The sequence below is a fragment of the Chiloscyllium plagiosum genome, chromosome 25 (genome assembly GCF_004010195.1).
Source record: "Chiloscyllium plagiosum isolate BGI_BamShark_2017 chromosome 25, ASM401019v2, whole genome shotgun sequence".
Lineage (NCBI taxonomy): Eukaryota > Metazoa > Chordata > Chondrichthyes > Orectolobiformes > Hemiscylliidae > Chiloscyllium > Chiloscyllium plagiosum.
The window spans coordinates 46,163,615-46,179,794 of NC_057734.1; the positions used below are offsets into that span (position 1 = coordinate 46,163,615).

Genomic DNA, 16,180 nt, shown 5'->3' on the forward strand with positions numbered 1-16,180 from the left:
GCTACTTTTAAGTCAGAGATAGGTAACACCTTTGCTAAACAAAAGCAAAATAGACAAGGGCCAAGGGCAGGTATATGGAATTAGCCCACAGATCAACCAAGATCCCTGGATGACAGAAGCTTGAGGAGCTAAATGGCCTACTCCTGTTCCTATGAATAACTTTTGTCTTAAATCATGTCTGGGATGCTCTCCAAGTGTACTCCTGCAGTAAAAAGATTCAAAGTCTGCTTAGTACTTTTTCACATTCACTGGCTTAGGAATATTGTTCCAATCGGACAACATAGACACAGAGCCCCAGGTTCGAATAATAGTTTATTGCACAGAATGTATCACTAATATACAGTTAAATAAAGTGGACCATAATACAAGAAAGTTGCATATATCTTTATTATGAGATAATACTGTATTGATAATACAATATTGTATAATATTGTATAATACAAACATTTCAGGATAACTAATATCCATCCACAATAAGGCAAACACAATTCAGGTTTCAAATTCAGCTTAGTAAGTCATCCTTGTGTCACAGCAGTGATAAAGGATTCAAAGGATTGCAGATAAATAAATATTTTATAGAAATAAACACATTACTTCCTGTTGGTTTTGTGCAATGTTGTGTGAAGATAAACAGCTCATTAAGAATTCTGGCACTCACTCTCACATGAAAATTCCCACACAAGGCCACATGCAAGTCAATCTCCAAGTTTTTGGAGAGATGTTTGGCAGAGCTACCTTAAAAATGCAGTAGCCCATGCATTTCAATGAATTTGCTGTTCTAAGAAAAAAAAAGGGGATATTAGCCATAACAGCTACTGTTCAATGCAATAAAAATAGTTTTCAAATAGGTTTGCTGCAGCACAACCAGGTGATAAAGTTGTGGTGGGAAGAGAGACATATTAGCAGGAACAGATAACTAAATAGGGCAAATCATTTGCAGTACCATCCAAACAAAGTACCTCATAAGGTTCAAATAAACGTACAGGTTGTTATTTCTGAGTATGTCCTACAAATTAGTTTGTGTCTCAGTTTATGGCATGTGGGTGTCATTGACAAGGACAGGATTTGTTGGTCACCCTTAATTGCCCTTGAACTGAGTGGCTTGCTAAATGCATTTCAGAGCACAGTGAAGAATCGAGTGCATTGCTATGGATCTGAAATCATGTGTCGGCCAGACTTAGGATGGCAGATTTCTTTCCCTAAAAGGCATTTGTGAACTAGATTTTATGATTCGTTTCATAGTCATCACTGAGACTAGCTTTCAATTCCAGATTTGTTAACGGAATTGAAATCTTACCAGCTCTCATGGTGGGATTTGAACCAATATTCCCAGAGCCTACTATATTACTAGCCCAATGACTGGACTACATCTTCTCCTTAGTTGGTGAATGTTAACATTCGCTACAAGGAGCAAAATATGGCAGTAATAAACCTGAGTTATCAATCTACCTTTGGCACCACAAGTTAGCCAAAAGATATTACTTCATTTTTCCAGTCCTCCTCAGCTCTTTCTACCACATGATGAAACAATATAGTTTGTGAACTAGACTGTATTTAGTCACTGCCAAATATAATATTAACAGGATGAGAACATAGACCATTACTCATTGGTGTTCAAGTCAATTCCATTTTATAGCCAATCTTTAAAATTTAACTAATGATATAAAATAACTGAACAATTTATATATACAGTGCCCAGAAAAAGTGAAACCACCTCATAACACCAGTGCAAGATAGTGGCATTTTGATTCTTTAAAACATTACAGTGTACTGTCACTCAACCCAGATGTGGGTGTGCTGATAGCTGCTAAGTGCTGAATTCTTTATCATTCAAAAGAAATTTTTTTTAAAAATGCAAATTTGGACATACCCAAAAAACTTGAGTATTAATTTGAATCAGCGATCAGAAATTGCTAAATTTCTTGTGTAAATTAGACACAGTTGGATCGGAAAGCATTAGATTTAAAAATGTATTAAGTTAATAGGAAGTTGGATGTGCTCAGATATATGGATTGTCTGCCCATGTCCACAAGTTAGTATGTAGTCAGTGTAACTGTCCCAAATGTTACTAGAAATGCAATAGCATTGTTTATTGATTGCTGTCATTACTACATGCAAAGATTTCATCTAGCCAAACTCACTTGCTATCCTGATTTAAGGTTACAGAGATAGAATGCACAATAATGACTGGTGAGCTCTCTGGAATACCCATTTTACACCTTTTACTTCAAGGCCAAATTTTGGTCACTTGACCCAATATCTGAGATTTTGTGTCATACTATGTTTTACAATGCTCCTGTCAGACATCTTGAATTTGTGTAATGCCTTTAATCCAATAAAAGTTGTTGAATAGGGGTCCCTTAAAAAGATCACAATTGAGACAGTGCTGCAGTAGTGCATGAATTATATCCTTTGGTACGTCACATGTGATATGTGCAGAATTTAATACAAATACTGGTGTGTACTTAAGTGCTAACAAGTGTACATTTTAAACTCTAAATGGAAACATTTTGATAATGTAGAGAGTTGTTTTATTAAAACTGTGAAACTTTCTTAGTGATACATTGTCAAATATGAAAAATCTTTTCTGGAATTGAAAATCTATGTGGTATTAAGTCAGTTGATACAAGAGACAAACGTGGATTTTCAGAGCTCATGCAAAACTTAATTGAATATTCACCTGCCTGCATAAGTGTAGTACAAACAATACTCAAGAAGCTCAACATAATGCAGGTCAGAACAGTTTATTTAATGAGCACTCCTGCTACTGAAATCAATATCCTATCTTTAAAGACTGTAGTGGCAACAAGGATAGGAACGGTTCAAGCTTTTCAGGGTAATTAGAGCTCGATAATAAATGCCACCTTGCCGGTTCCAAAGAACCAATAAAACAGTATCAAAAATGCAGATACTGGAAATTCAAATTGAAAATGAGAAATGTGGAAAAACTTCGAATCTTTGGAGAAAGAAATAAAATTTACATTTTGGGTCAGTGACTTTTCTAGCCAAATCCACTAAATATGTTTCAGGTTTTTTTTTATTTTAAATGAACAAATCTAAAGCCAATGACCACTTTCATTTCTGTACCCCATAATCCTATTGTTGAACATTTGCACAAAACAAATCACCAACATGCACCTTAGCGGATGCAGCTACAAACCTTACTTTGGTCAAAGGAACATAATGGTCACTTTGCCTTTACAGCAGCCATGTGTTTCGAGTTTGTAAAAACACCATAGCCAAAAGTGTCATCCCTGCAGAACAGGATAAATACATTCCATGTTCAAGACAGCTCTTTCTCCCAATATTTCACATTGAATGTATTTTCATAGACAACTGATATTAAAATAGAGATTACAAAATAAATATTTAGATTTTATACCCGATAGGACTTTACAGCAACCAAAGGCACTCTGGGGGAAATATAATAAATCCAGGAAAAACAAAACAATACAGGAACTGAATTGGAAATTAAACAGCTGCATCTTGCCACTAAAGCACATGACAATTTAAGAAAGAGGATTGCTTCTGTTACACTTCAAACTTTTCAAATCTTTAATATGGATGATGCTAACATATGGACAGACTGTTTGCTGTTGTGTGAGAGCAACGTTCATTGTTACTCAAGGACATTCCATTACAAGATTCCTACAATAACTGCACAACACTTCAACAAGCACAAAACCAGACCAGGCACCACCTCCCAATTTTGAGGCTTGCTTAAAAAAAAAGCTAATTTCATGCAATGTGAATAAATAAAATCAGATTATAAAGTCTTGTTTTTATATCAAAATATCAAAAATGCAATTATAAATGCAAGTAAAATAGGTGAGTATATACAGGCTGAGAATATCAACAGCCCAATACTTTCAATTGACAGTGCAAAAACATTGTTAGAGGTTAAGGATCCCTTATAAATTCAGAACACTCAATAATCATTAAAAATGTGTAAAAGTCAACAACTGACAATTCTCAAGTACGATTATCATCTGCCAGAGACCGAGTCATCAGTAATTTGCCAGACCTGTAATGGGTGTAACATGTTAATCATGGATATGGTTTTTTTCCAATCCAAGTAATATCCCCTCAGTTCCCCACATTCAAACTAACATACATTTAGACAATGTTGTTTTCAAACACCTAACAATGTCCTGTGAAATGGAATCAAATACTCCAGAGCTATGTAACAGTGTTCTTTTAGCTGCAGATCATACCATCTGATTTCAACTTTTTCACTTTCCCTTGATTTTCTACTAACTGCTCAATGTCATATCATTGAAACAGTGTAAAGGAATCCTAAAGCACAACTACAATACATCTGGGCTAGAATCTGTATATAAAATGGAACCATGCTAGACAGACATTGAGTGCAGGAGTGCATCAATTGATGCTGGATTGCCTGCCTCTGTACAAATAATTCAGATGCACAAACCATTTCCCACTCATTCAAATTCAAAAGACAAATTATTTACAAAGTAGGTGGGCAAGATAATTCACAGCAATTGTGTAACAAATATCAAAGCAACAAAGATAGAAGTTAAATGAAATTTTAAAAACCAGCACATGGAAACATAGAAAGGGACTGAGCTGACAAAATACTTTTCAATGTAAAGACAATGTGGAAAAACATTGAGGAAAAATATTAACATACTTGATGACAAAAATGAACCATTGAACTATGGAGTTAATACTAAGACTTTATAACTGTCAGACTCAAAGGCAGACTTCCTTTTAAGTACAGCATTCATTTTAGTCAACTTTTTTCATATGTTATAGACTGGGTCCAAAGAAGAACAATAGAAATATTTTTGTTGAAGGAGATAGTTTATGAGGAAAATCTAGTGAAGTTTAAACCCTATGGTATAAAAAAATGGGATTAACATTAGAGAATCTCTAGCTACATGATATCAAGCATTGAAAAAAGTATGGATAACATGGAATGAGATGAAAATATCCAGTAGGATCAGAGCATAAATCAGCGACAAGTGACTTGAAAAGAGCTTGAAAACATTTCAATATTGAAAAGTTGAAAAATTTGGAATGCTGCACCAAATAAGGAAATAGACATTAAGGGCATTCTAAAAGCAGTTCAGTGTTAGGCTGAGTGAGTCACAGTATGGACAAAACAAGCTTCAATGTGCCAAATGGTCATTTGTCACTCAAGTCTTTAAGGTAATGTGCTGTAGTGCTTTAATATACTCTAGCAGTTTCCTTCTAAGCTTGTTAAGACAGAAAATAATTTGTGTAATTAAAAGGAAAAAAGGGTCAAGAAAAACCAGTGACACTTAATTTCTGAATTATGCCGTAACATTTCACAAATACAGACTCAGGCAAGATAACCTGATGGAACTAGAGGATTTGCAGTCAACAAGTTCGATAATTGGGACATAGATTTTTGTTTCTATGTTGTCATCTTCTGTGGCACAAGGGAAGCCTCTCATTTCTTCAGGATAGATGATTCGGCTTCCTCTCACACAGCTATATTTTCTAAGGCAACAACATATTTTGGATTCTGCAAAACATTGCCATTAATTAAAGCCAACTTGAGTTGATTTTAAAATGCAGAAAATACCCTGCATGAAATGACAAAAAGGTGCCCTAATTGATTGATGGGCAAAAACAGAGTTCGTGAAATCATATCATATCAAAACACTAATGAAATCATACAGTTGCAAAATTTCAAGTAGTGTCATTCCTGATCTATGCTGAATCAGTTCATCTTAACTGGAAGAACTGTAGATTGTCCTCAACGGAAATACAATCCTGCTCTCTGACTTCTACCAAAGGATCCTTACTAGAAAAGCATGCTTTACGTGATAACTTACTTGGCCTCAGCTGGTCAAAACATCTTGACAAGTTGTCAAATTAGCAGGCTCACATGCTAGCAAAGCAATGCGCTGGAGAGGTATTGGAAATTGGGCCCATAAATGGTGGTCCTGTCATCCCATGAATTAATAAAAAATAAAAGATCCTCAAAATAGCTTCTAGTACTATGACTTTGATGTTTTAAAAGAAAACTTACTTTGAGAAAGAAGTTGACTGATTTGCATATTAGCTGTCATGATTTCATAAAAATAATACATTTGAAACATTCAGGAAAGATGGAAGTTGAATTCTACATATCCTAGAATACACAAAGATGTAATTTACTGTTATTTAGTTCACCATTTACTAAAGTACTTATAAAAGCCTAATGCGTCTACACCAGATAAAATGTTCAGTTACTTAAAAACCTGCAAAACATTCATACATCGAAACTCCAACAGAAGCAATGCAATGCAAATCCAAACCCAATACCAAATTGAAGACTTAAGTTGGATTTTGTGGTTACTTGATACTTAGTTTTCTTCTCCAACAAGAGAAAGGAATAAAGTTGTATTAACTGTCCTGTAGTTGCGTGGAGATATAAGGCACTAAATAGTTAGCCTGCACTATGTTGACAGCACAGTACAAATCATAACATAATCTGTACTGCTCTTAAGAAACAGAATAAGGCACTAAATATTCAGCCTGCATTTTCTGCTGGAAATAAATCAGTACACACAAGGGTGCTTGAAATCTTAACATACTGAAAACAGTTTGGAAAAGCTAACAAACGTTATGCATGCTTACAATTTCACCACAGGGAATCTAGTCACCATGGTGTCAGTAAAAGTTGTTCACCAACAAAATTTGAACCAACTTGTAGTTTCCTATTGCCAACTCCACAAAGCTAAGCCCCAGGGTTAGGGAATTCTTCACCAAGACAAAGCCAAAAAAAAAACTATAGCAATAATTTTGGAAGTCAACCCATTAAACTTGGGATTGAAGGATAAGCGCTTAATCATAAAAGACATTAATAATAGCACCCTTTTCTTCTTTTCCAATTTAAGTTTCTTGCACCCTTGTTTACTGATTGTTGCCACTCTTCTCATTAAAGCTTACAGAAGTAAACAGTTATGGCAGATGCAGTTACAAGTTTGCCAAAGCAATGTAATCACTTTTTCGCTAGTTGGCATTTCAAGACCAAAACCCCCTTTCCCAATTCTTTGGCACCACTCATTAAAGCATTAAACCCTAAATGTAACACTAAGCTGAACTCCAGTCAGCAGGAGTCAGCCTGTCTGACCCTCTGCCTAGCTGTCTTTATTTGCAGTTGAGGTGGTCAACTGTGGTGGTGAGTTTTCAGAGTTGACTTTGGCTTGAGGGCACCCACTGTTCTGATTAGTGCTCTCAATTCCCATGTGTAAGTTGCTATCTTTCAGAATGTCCTGTGGATCTTTTAAGAAAACCAGCACCACAGTGATATTGTCACTAGAGCCACCTTCTTTAGCAGCTGCCACAAGCGTCTCTGCAACTGTACTGCCATCACCTCCATTCTCTTGCAAGTGTTCTTGCACAAGGTCCACAACTCTAGAAGGTTCAACTCCATCAAAGAAGCCATCACAGGCTAAAACAATGTAGTCCTCTGTGCCATTTAGCTTGAATGAGGCACTATCTGCATCACCCGAAACATATGGTTTTTGGTCAATGTCTCCTAAAGGAATGAATAAAAATCATCTTGATAACAGGCAGAGAAAACCAATATATTCGAACTTATTCGAGCAGAATGTCAGGATACACCATTTGCTCAACTCACAAGGGTTGTCATCTTAAGAATGTAGTCAATTATCTTTCAGGAATCACTGGAATCTGGGAGGGCCCCAGAGGACTAGAAAATGGCTCATGTAACACCTCCAAGAAAGAAGGGACGCAGAAGATGGGAAATTATACCACCTCAGTTATTGGTAAGTTTTGAGAGATCATGATTAAGGATGAGATTCAGAGTACTTGCAAGTGCATGTTAAAATACAGCTGAGCCAGCACAGCTTTGTCAAGGTGAGGCCAGGCCTGAAAATCTGGTTAGAATTCTTTGAGGTGGTAATGAGCAAATTAGACATTGGAGAAATCAGTGGATATGATCTACTGTAAGTTGCAGAATGTCTTTGTCAAGGTGCCACACAGGAGGCTGCTGAATAAGATAAAAGTGCATGATGTTGGGGCAGTTATAGATTAACAATCTGGACAAAGGAATGGAGGGCATTGTCTGCAGATGATACAAAGATGGAAGGACAGATGGTGCTGAGAAAGTGGGAAGGCTACAGAAGGACCTGAACAGACTAGGAAAATAGGCAAGGAAGTGGCAGATGGTGTACAATATATGAAGAAATGTTAGGTTATGCACTTTGGTAGAAAGAGTATAGACTCTGTTTTAAGTGGGGAAAAGCTTCAGAAAACTGAAGCACAAAGTGGCTTAGGAGTCCTAGTTCAGGATTCTCTTATGGTGAAACATGCAGATTCGCTTAGCGGTTAGGAAGCCAAATGCAATTTCATACTCATTTTGAGAGGGCTAGAATACAAGAGCAATTTTGGATCCTGTACCTAAATAACAATGTACTTGTCTTGGAGGGAGTCCAGAGAAAGTTGGGGAGCCTGGGGATGAACAGCTTGTCATTTGAGGAGAAGTTGAAGTCTCTGAGTCTGCACTCAATGGAGTTTAGAAGGATGAAGGCCAAATCACATTGAAATTTACAGAATGTCAAGAGGCCTTAATAGAGAGTGAATGTGGAGATGTTTTCACTATAAAGGAGAAACTAGGATCTCAGAGTGAAGAGAAGACCCTTTTGAAGCTAGCTGAGGAGGAATTTCTTCAGACAGTGTGGTTAATCCGCCGGACTCATTGCCATAAAAAGGTGTGGAGGTAGTGTCATTGAATGTATTTAAGACAGAAACAGATAGGTTTTTGATCCTCTTTCTAATCAGAAGTTTCAGGTAGAATGCAGGAAAATGAGATGGAGAAATGTATCAGCCACTACTGAATGGTAGTACAGATTTGCTGGGTGGAATTGCCGAATTCTGCTCCTATACCTATGGTGTTAATAGTTACCAAAATTCTAATGGAAAACTTGAACATCCTGGTGGCCAGAAAAAAATATTGATCGAAAAAGAAAAATATGCAATTCTCAAAACCAACTCATACAAAATGCTTCAATTAGGGAATCTAATGAATTCAGATACAGTAATTGTAAAGTTACATGATTTTTTTTGAGTACTTATAAGAGGGAGCTTTACCATCCCATTACTCATTATACTTGATCCAAGTGTTCTTATTGAGATGGGTAAGATTCTGGCCGCATTTAGTTTATACTGAATTTATAAATTCACAAAAACAGTGCTCATAGCTAGATAATGCATCAAATTCTCATTATTTAATTCTTTACAATGATTTCAAAACAATGTTAGTGCTGAAATCAAAACGTTTTATTCATTTGGTTTAAGCAAATACTCTAGATCAGTTACAGTAGAACCAGCTGGAGTAAATGCATTGGAATCTCAAACTCAGCAGTACTGTATAATAAAAGAGAAAATGCTGTAGTAACTCAGGTCTGGCAACATCTGTGGAGAAAAACAGAGTTAACGCTATGACTTCTTCAGAACTCCTTTGTGTTACACTAAGTTTTTCTGTTCCAATACAAAATATTTTTGCGAATTGCTCAGATATTTCAACTCAAAGGGCTTTTTGTCAGAGGTACTTCACCACTCCAGCTCGATTGCCTCCAATTTGTTCTACTGCTGGTCAGATAGCCATTATCTGTGATCAGATATTTGTTGCACCTTACTCTTAGGAAGACTGAAACTAAGATCTTTGGTCTCCATCAGTAGTTTTCCCATAAAATCTACCTCTCTCCCTTATCACGGTCAAAAGTGTGCTTGTGATACACTACCCTCCATCACCAAGGACCCCTAATGTCTAACGTGACCCATCTCTTCTACTGTCTCAGTTTCTACTGATGAAACTCTTACTCAAACCTTTGTTACCTCTGGCCTCAACTATTTCAGCACTCTCCTCACTGACCCATTATTTTTCACCTTTCACAACATGAAGCTCTACCCGTTCCTGTCTTCTAATTTGCAAACAGTTTTACTCACCAATCACCTCTGTACTCACTGAGCTACAATGATGTCCAGTCCCAATGCTTCAATTTTACAATTCTCATCCAGTTTTGAAATTTTGACTCCTATAAACCTGAAATTTCTGTACTCTTTCAATTTTGGCCTTTAACGTATTCCCAATTTTAAATAATTCCAAAATTGGCTGCCTTGCTTTCAGCTGGCCAGATTCTAAAAGTCAGCCATTCTCAGCCTAACATTCACCATCTGTACTCTTTAAAACCACTGACATACACCTGCTTTTGTTCTTTGATATCAAAAAGCATGTTTTTTTGCTGCTCCAACAAAACAACATTGGATATCTAACATAAGGTGTTCAAGGTGCTACATAAATACAAGTTGCAAGTTTTACATAAGGCACAATTGGAAAACCTGGAAATCCAGTCCCTTCCAGTTGAGAATGAAATACATCTTCCCCAGAGAAGCTTGAGCAAGATTCAAAATTTGAACATATGCATAACAAGCCACTTTGACCTGCTTACAAATTAGTTTTAGAATTTGAGCAAAATGAAATAATTTGAAACAACGAACCTTTAACTTCACTTTAACAATCTTCTGGCAGTTAACAGTAATGCTCAAATGTTCTGAAAAAGTAAGTTAATTCAAAACATTAACTGTTTCTTTCTCTGCAGATGCTGCCAGACCGGAGTTTCTCAGGTGTTTTCTCTTTCATCTCCCCTTTAGGTTTCCAGCATCGGCAGTATTTTATTTTTATTTGGAAAATAGTTGCACTTAGCATATGCCCAATATTAAAGAATTAATTCCAGCATAAATGAAAAAGGTTCATCATGTAAAGATATCATCTAAAAAGATGATTAACAGAAGCTTTTTGTTTTGAATACTGGAATTTGTCTGAGCTTGTTGATTGTGTAAGATTTAAATATAAAGTGAAAACAAGGGACTAGAATATAATCAGTGTTGGGTTCTCTAACTACTACATCTATTTGTTACTTTGATATTCCGAGGTGACTGACTATGAAATTCAGCAGGTCTCACGTTGTGAGCTCCGGCATATACTCACCAATTGCTCTTGAAACTGCAAGAGTTCCATTTACACGCCAACATCCCAGAAATACCACACATCCACCAAGATCTTCAATCCTCTGTTTCTCACTCTAAAACAGAATTGTTCAGGCAGGGATAACCAACAATTTTCCCAAAACAAAAGTGAATAAATGTAGAAGGAAACAGACACAGAACAGTGTAATCTGGTTCCAGTATCTCTGCTTTTATTAAATTACAGATTAGCTGGTGACACTGGTAAGATATTTATGTGTAAAGCACATATATCTGCAACTATTTTGTAAATCAATCTATCCTACTAAAACTAAAACCTGAGACTTTTAAGTCCAAACACATTACATTAAAGGCACTGTCAATTAATGTGAAATAATTTAGCTGAACTCCTTTCTTTCTAAAATACTTTCCCTTGATGACTCACTCACCTCTTTTTCAGGTTTGTGTGGGTCCATAAGAGTCACAACCAGGCCCTGCTGTATCATCATTACCTGAGAGTCTCCAAGCCAGGCCACATGCAGCGTGTCACCAACAATCAAGGCTGCTACTCCAGTGGTACCACTCCGTAACTTCTGCAGTACAGAGAACAACTCAGTAAGAAGCATCTATTCTGTGCCATAGTCACAAGTTTAGCCACTCCCCTCTAGATCTTTCTTTATTCTTTCAGATGATGTTGACATCACTGCATGGTCAGCATTTGTAGTCCATCCTTTATTGCCATTGTACCGAGTGGCTTGACAGGGCTTTTCAAGTGGCATTTCAGAGAGACAATCATGGGTTTGGAGTCACACTTAGGTTAGGTAAGGTCACTTCTTCAAGGAGATTAGTGAAACAGATGGCCTTTTTTTTTAAAAAAAACAACAATCAACATGTACGTAGTGATCATTAGTCGAACTCCAGATTTTTAATGAATTCAAATTTCATCATCTGCTATTGGTGAGCTATCTGCTCCCAGACCATCTGTTTGGGACTCTGGTTTACTAGTCTAGTGATGTTAACAATATGCCACAGCTTCCTCAGTCCTTAGAGCTACATCCCACTTCCTGCTTCCAACAAAATCTAGGTAGCATGTGTCTACTACTGGGTGCCGTCTTCAGTTAGATCACAATCAAAATCCAGCATTTTAGTACCACTTAAAAATACTTCACATTAATAAAGAAAATAATGATAAAGTAAGGCTGATTTGCCAGATAAAGTAAGGCTGATTTACCACACTAGATTATTAGCTGTAATCTAAATGGACAGGCAAATCATTTATTACCTTTCTGTTGGCTTTGTAATGGACATAAACTGCATGATTGAAGAGTCCTCTCCAATAAGGTAGTTTGTTGGTGTTGAGCAAGTTGTCACTGGCATTTCTAAATGCTGCTTAGGTTCATTACACTCACCTTTCTCTTGGCTCTTTGAAGAAACATTTCATCAGTCTGTTTGAAGGCTTGCCTTAACGCTTCTTCTGGTTGTGTCAGAAACATTTTCTGATGTGCAAAGTTGACATGAAGATGCGTTGCAGCATAGATAGCAGCATCCACTCCACCATGGCCATCAAACACAGCAAAATAAGCCCTCTCTTTCTCATCCTCAGATAGAAAACAGAGAAACCTTGGTCTTACTCATTGCAGCCTAATGCAAAGTGATTGAGAATGATATTTCATGGCTTTACCAATTTGCATCTTTAACATATGAGATACAATGGCAGAGTACAGATGCCGTAATTAACAGGACACACACTTCTGGATTGCTAAACCAGTTTATTTCTTGCCAGGCTTAGTGAAGCACATGGAAACTACTTGCTACATCTCAAAGAAAATGCAATAAACTTAGTTACTTAAATAATTTGGCATGCTAACAGATCCAAGATGCAACAGGAAGAAAGCAGTTAAATGCTGAATCACAATCTACAATTCTGCTGAAACCTGCACTGCTCAATCTAAGTATTTTCACAAAGTTACAACTGCAAGTATTAGATATATATTGCACTGACTCAGTTGTAGAGATTAAACAGAACACCATTTATTAAGCTGTCTTTTAGATTTCAAAATAAAACTGATAAATTGAAACAAGACAATTAAATGGAACTGCAACTTCTGGTTGCAATAGTTCAGATTCCAGCTTCATTTGAAGTTTTTTTTTCAGTACATACAATTTTGTTTTAACTGTTATGAAGGTTTTAGCATACAGGAGAACGTGAGACAACTAACTTAAACAAGATTTATGGAAAAAATTAACAAGTTCTGGTGTAACAGCAATAAGCAAATTACACAGAAGTTGCAGCACAGGAAAAGACCAACCATTCCAACTGATTTTTGTTAGCTTTTATACGCCTTCAATGACTCTTATGGTGCAATAGTATTGTCCCTCCCTCTGGACCAGAAGGCCCAGGTTCAAGAACAGCTCTGAACAGGTTGATTAGAAAATATTTACAAGTCTAATCTCATTTTACCTCTTCGCACTATCCTTCCAAATCCCTGAATTTCCTTTTCCCTCATGTATGCCCAAAAGTAGACTTCTATCGTTGCCAGAATTAAAAGAAATTGTATTTATACAAAACAAAAAAATTTGCATTCAATACTCAATATTATATGTCTACATGACAGACAAGAAATTAATGATGAATTTGTTAGAGAACACTGCAAGTCCCTGGGACTCCACCATAGGATCTTAAATTTATCAGTTCAATTTCAATTTCATCTTTCAGTTTTAATATCTAGTCATCATTGCTGAGTATCAAATGTGGTCAGTATTAGTCTCAGCTGCGATACCACTTAAAATAGTTCATCAAATAGACTGTCAATACTCAGTCTACATTCTGTATCTGACATAAATTTTGGCAATAGAATTACAATGTTTTCATGAGAAATGGCTGGAAAGAGAGCACAAAAGAGATAGAACTATTGTATTACAACCAGTTGAATGCAACTATGCCTGAAGGGTTGCTCGAAATGTTTAAAGGGGCTGTGCATTGAAAAACAAAAATTTTACATAAAAATATTGTTTTCTGTGGACTGCAGTACTGGGCACCACTTTTCTATTATCCAATATTATTCTTGTCTAGACAAGGTTTATGTATCCCTGGAAACTATACAATTGTAAGACTATGAAAACATAATTTTCATGAGTTCTGTTGCAAGAATTCTTTGGGAGTAAATGTTTGATGAATATTAAGACTTACTGTAAGGACTGTGTCTCCTTGTTCTATGTTGGGGACTGAAATGAGAAAGAGCAGTTTTCAAAATGGTTGCTACAGGTTTGAAAGCAAGTCACCTCAATCATACTGGGAATCGTGCAACCAACTGTTTGAACAAGCAACAGTTGAAGTCTGGTTGTCGACTGTTGAGAATGAAGAGGGTGTACAGATGAAGCTTTCGCTGGTAACAAAAAGTTGATCGGTCTATGGACTGGTGAACAGTAATCAATGACAGGTACCTTTATGTTTGCCAACAAGTGAGAGATTGGTTCTTGGGTAAATAAGCAACTTGGAGCCGGGAACAAACATTGGCGCAACAGCATGAGATAGTTGTGCCAAATGGCCTGTTTGTGATCTAGATTTTGTTTTGTACCAGGAGATAGTCAGACATCTTGGGGTTGGACCATCTGACGTGGTCAATGTTAAGGTCCAGGAGATTGTAGTTACAAGTGAAGCAGATCAGGAGCCCCAGACTTCGTAATTGCCCGAAAGGTTTAAAGTCTTTCAAGTTGTTTTGGATGAGTGAGGGCTGCAGGGTGATTGAGCGAACTGATCATGGTAAAGGAAACCACTCAAGATAAGGAGGCATGTCATGATGGTATAGACGAGTATAGCAAGGGCACCTACTTCAGGTGAGTGTGAGAGCATGTGTGCGCGCGCGAGAGCACGCGTGCGCGAGAGCAAAAACGAGAGACAGCAAGAGAGCGCGAACAAGGCCAAAGCAAAAGGAATTAATACAGGAAATGTTAAACAGACCATGACAGAAAGATATAGAATATAAATTGAAGAGTCACCAACTGATAAAGCTAGAATGTACAGAAAGACATTAAAAATATATTACATTGATCAATCCTGTATCTGAATATACATCATTTGAAAAACAGCCAAACTGAGAACATAAAGAAATGAACAAGATGATCTGGTAGCCATTACAGAGACATGGATGAGGAACTGAATCATGAAGGACATTTAAAAAAAAACAAGAAAAAATGAAAAAGATGGAGGGTTAACTCTATTAGTTCATGATGTTATTGGCACATTAAAATAGATTCCTGACTTTGTTTCATCCCTAAGTTGAGAAAACAGTTTTGGTAAATCAGAAAGCAAAAAGTCACTTGTGGGAGTGGTCTACAAGTCTCTTAACATAAACCTCACAAAAGGGTGTGCCCAAATGTGTGCAGGCAATGGTGGGAGCAAGAGGCTGGGAGTGAGCAAGGGTGAGGGAGTGCGGTAGAGTGAGTCTGTATGTAAAAGAGCAAACAGACAGCTTTTCAGGAATGCATACTGGTAATCATGGGCGATTTCAGTTTACACCTTGATGGGCAAAGATAGCTTAGATTAGGAGTTCATAGAATGTTTCCACCATAATTTACTCCTGATGAAGGGCTTATGCCCAAAACTGTCTTTTCTCCTGCTCCTCGGATGCTGCCTGTGCTTTTCCAGCACCACACTCTCAACTCTGATCTCCAACATCTGCAGTCTTGACTTTCTCCTAGCATAATTTATTAGAACATCAACTAGAGAGAAGGCTAAACTCGACCTAATATTGTGCAAGAAAATGTGTTGCTGGAAAAGCGCAGGTCAGGCAGCACCCAAGGAGCAGGAGAATCGACATTTCAGGCATGAGCCCTTCTTCAGGAATGAAGAAAGTGTGTCCAGCAGGCTAAGATAAAAGGTACTGGGGGAGGGACTTGGAGGACGGGCGTTGGAAATGCAATAGGTGGAAGGAGGTCAAGGTGAGGGTGATAGGCTGGAGTGGGGGTGGGCGCAGAGAGGTCAGGAAGATGATGATTGCAGGTTAGGAAGGCGGTGCTGAGCTCGAGGGATTTGACTGAGACAAGGTGTCCCAGAGGTGTTCTCAGAAACGTTCTACAAGTAGGTGGCCTGTCTCCCCAATATAGAGGAGGCCACATCGGGTGCAGCAGATGCAATAAATGGTGTGTGTGGAGGTGCAGGTGAATTTGTGGCGGATATGGAAGGATCCCTTGGGGCCTTGGAGGGAAGTAAGGG

General features: G+C 37.4%; 1 protein-coding gene across 1 annotated transcript in view; it reads right to left on the minus strand.

Annotated features, from left to right (window-relative positions):
• Positions 1 to 285: 285 nt before the first annotated feature.
• ppm1f (protein phosphatase, Mg2+/Mn2+ dependent, 1F) overlaps positions 286 to 16,180 on the minus strand; it is a 76,068-nt gene continuing 60,173 nt past the window's right edge. The window contains exons 4-7 of the mRNA XM_043716085.1: positions 12,375 to 12,563; positions 11,415 to 11,558; positions 10,991 to 11,084; positions 286 to 7,516 (exon numbers count right to left, since the gene is read on the minus strand). Of these exons, the coding sequence (XP_043572020.1) occupies positions 7,116 to 7,516; positions 10,991 to 11,084; positions 11,415 to 11,558; positions 12,375 to 12,563 (828 nt within the window). The 3' untranslated portion in view covers positions 286 to 7,115. The remainder of the gene's footprint in view (positions 7,517 to 10,990; positions 11,085 to 11,414; positions 11,559 to 12,374; positions 12,564 to 16,180) is intronic.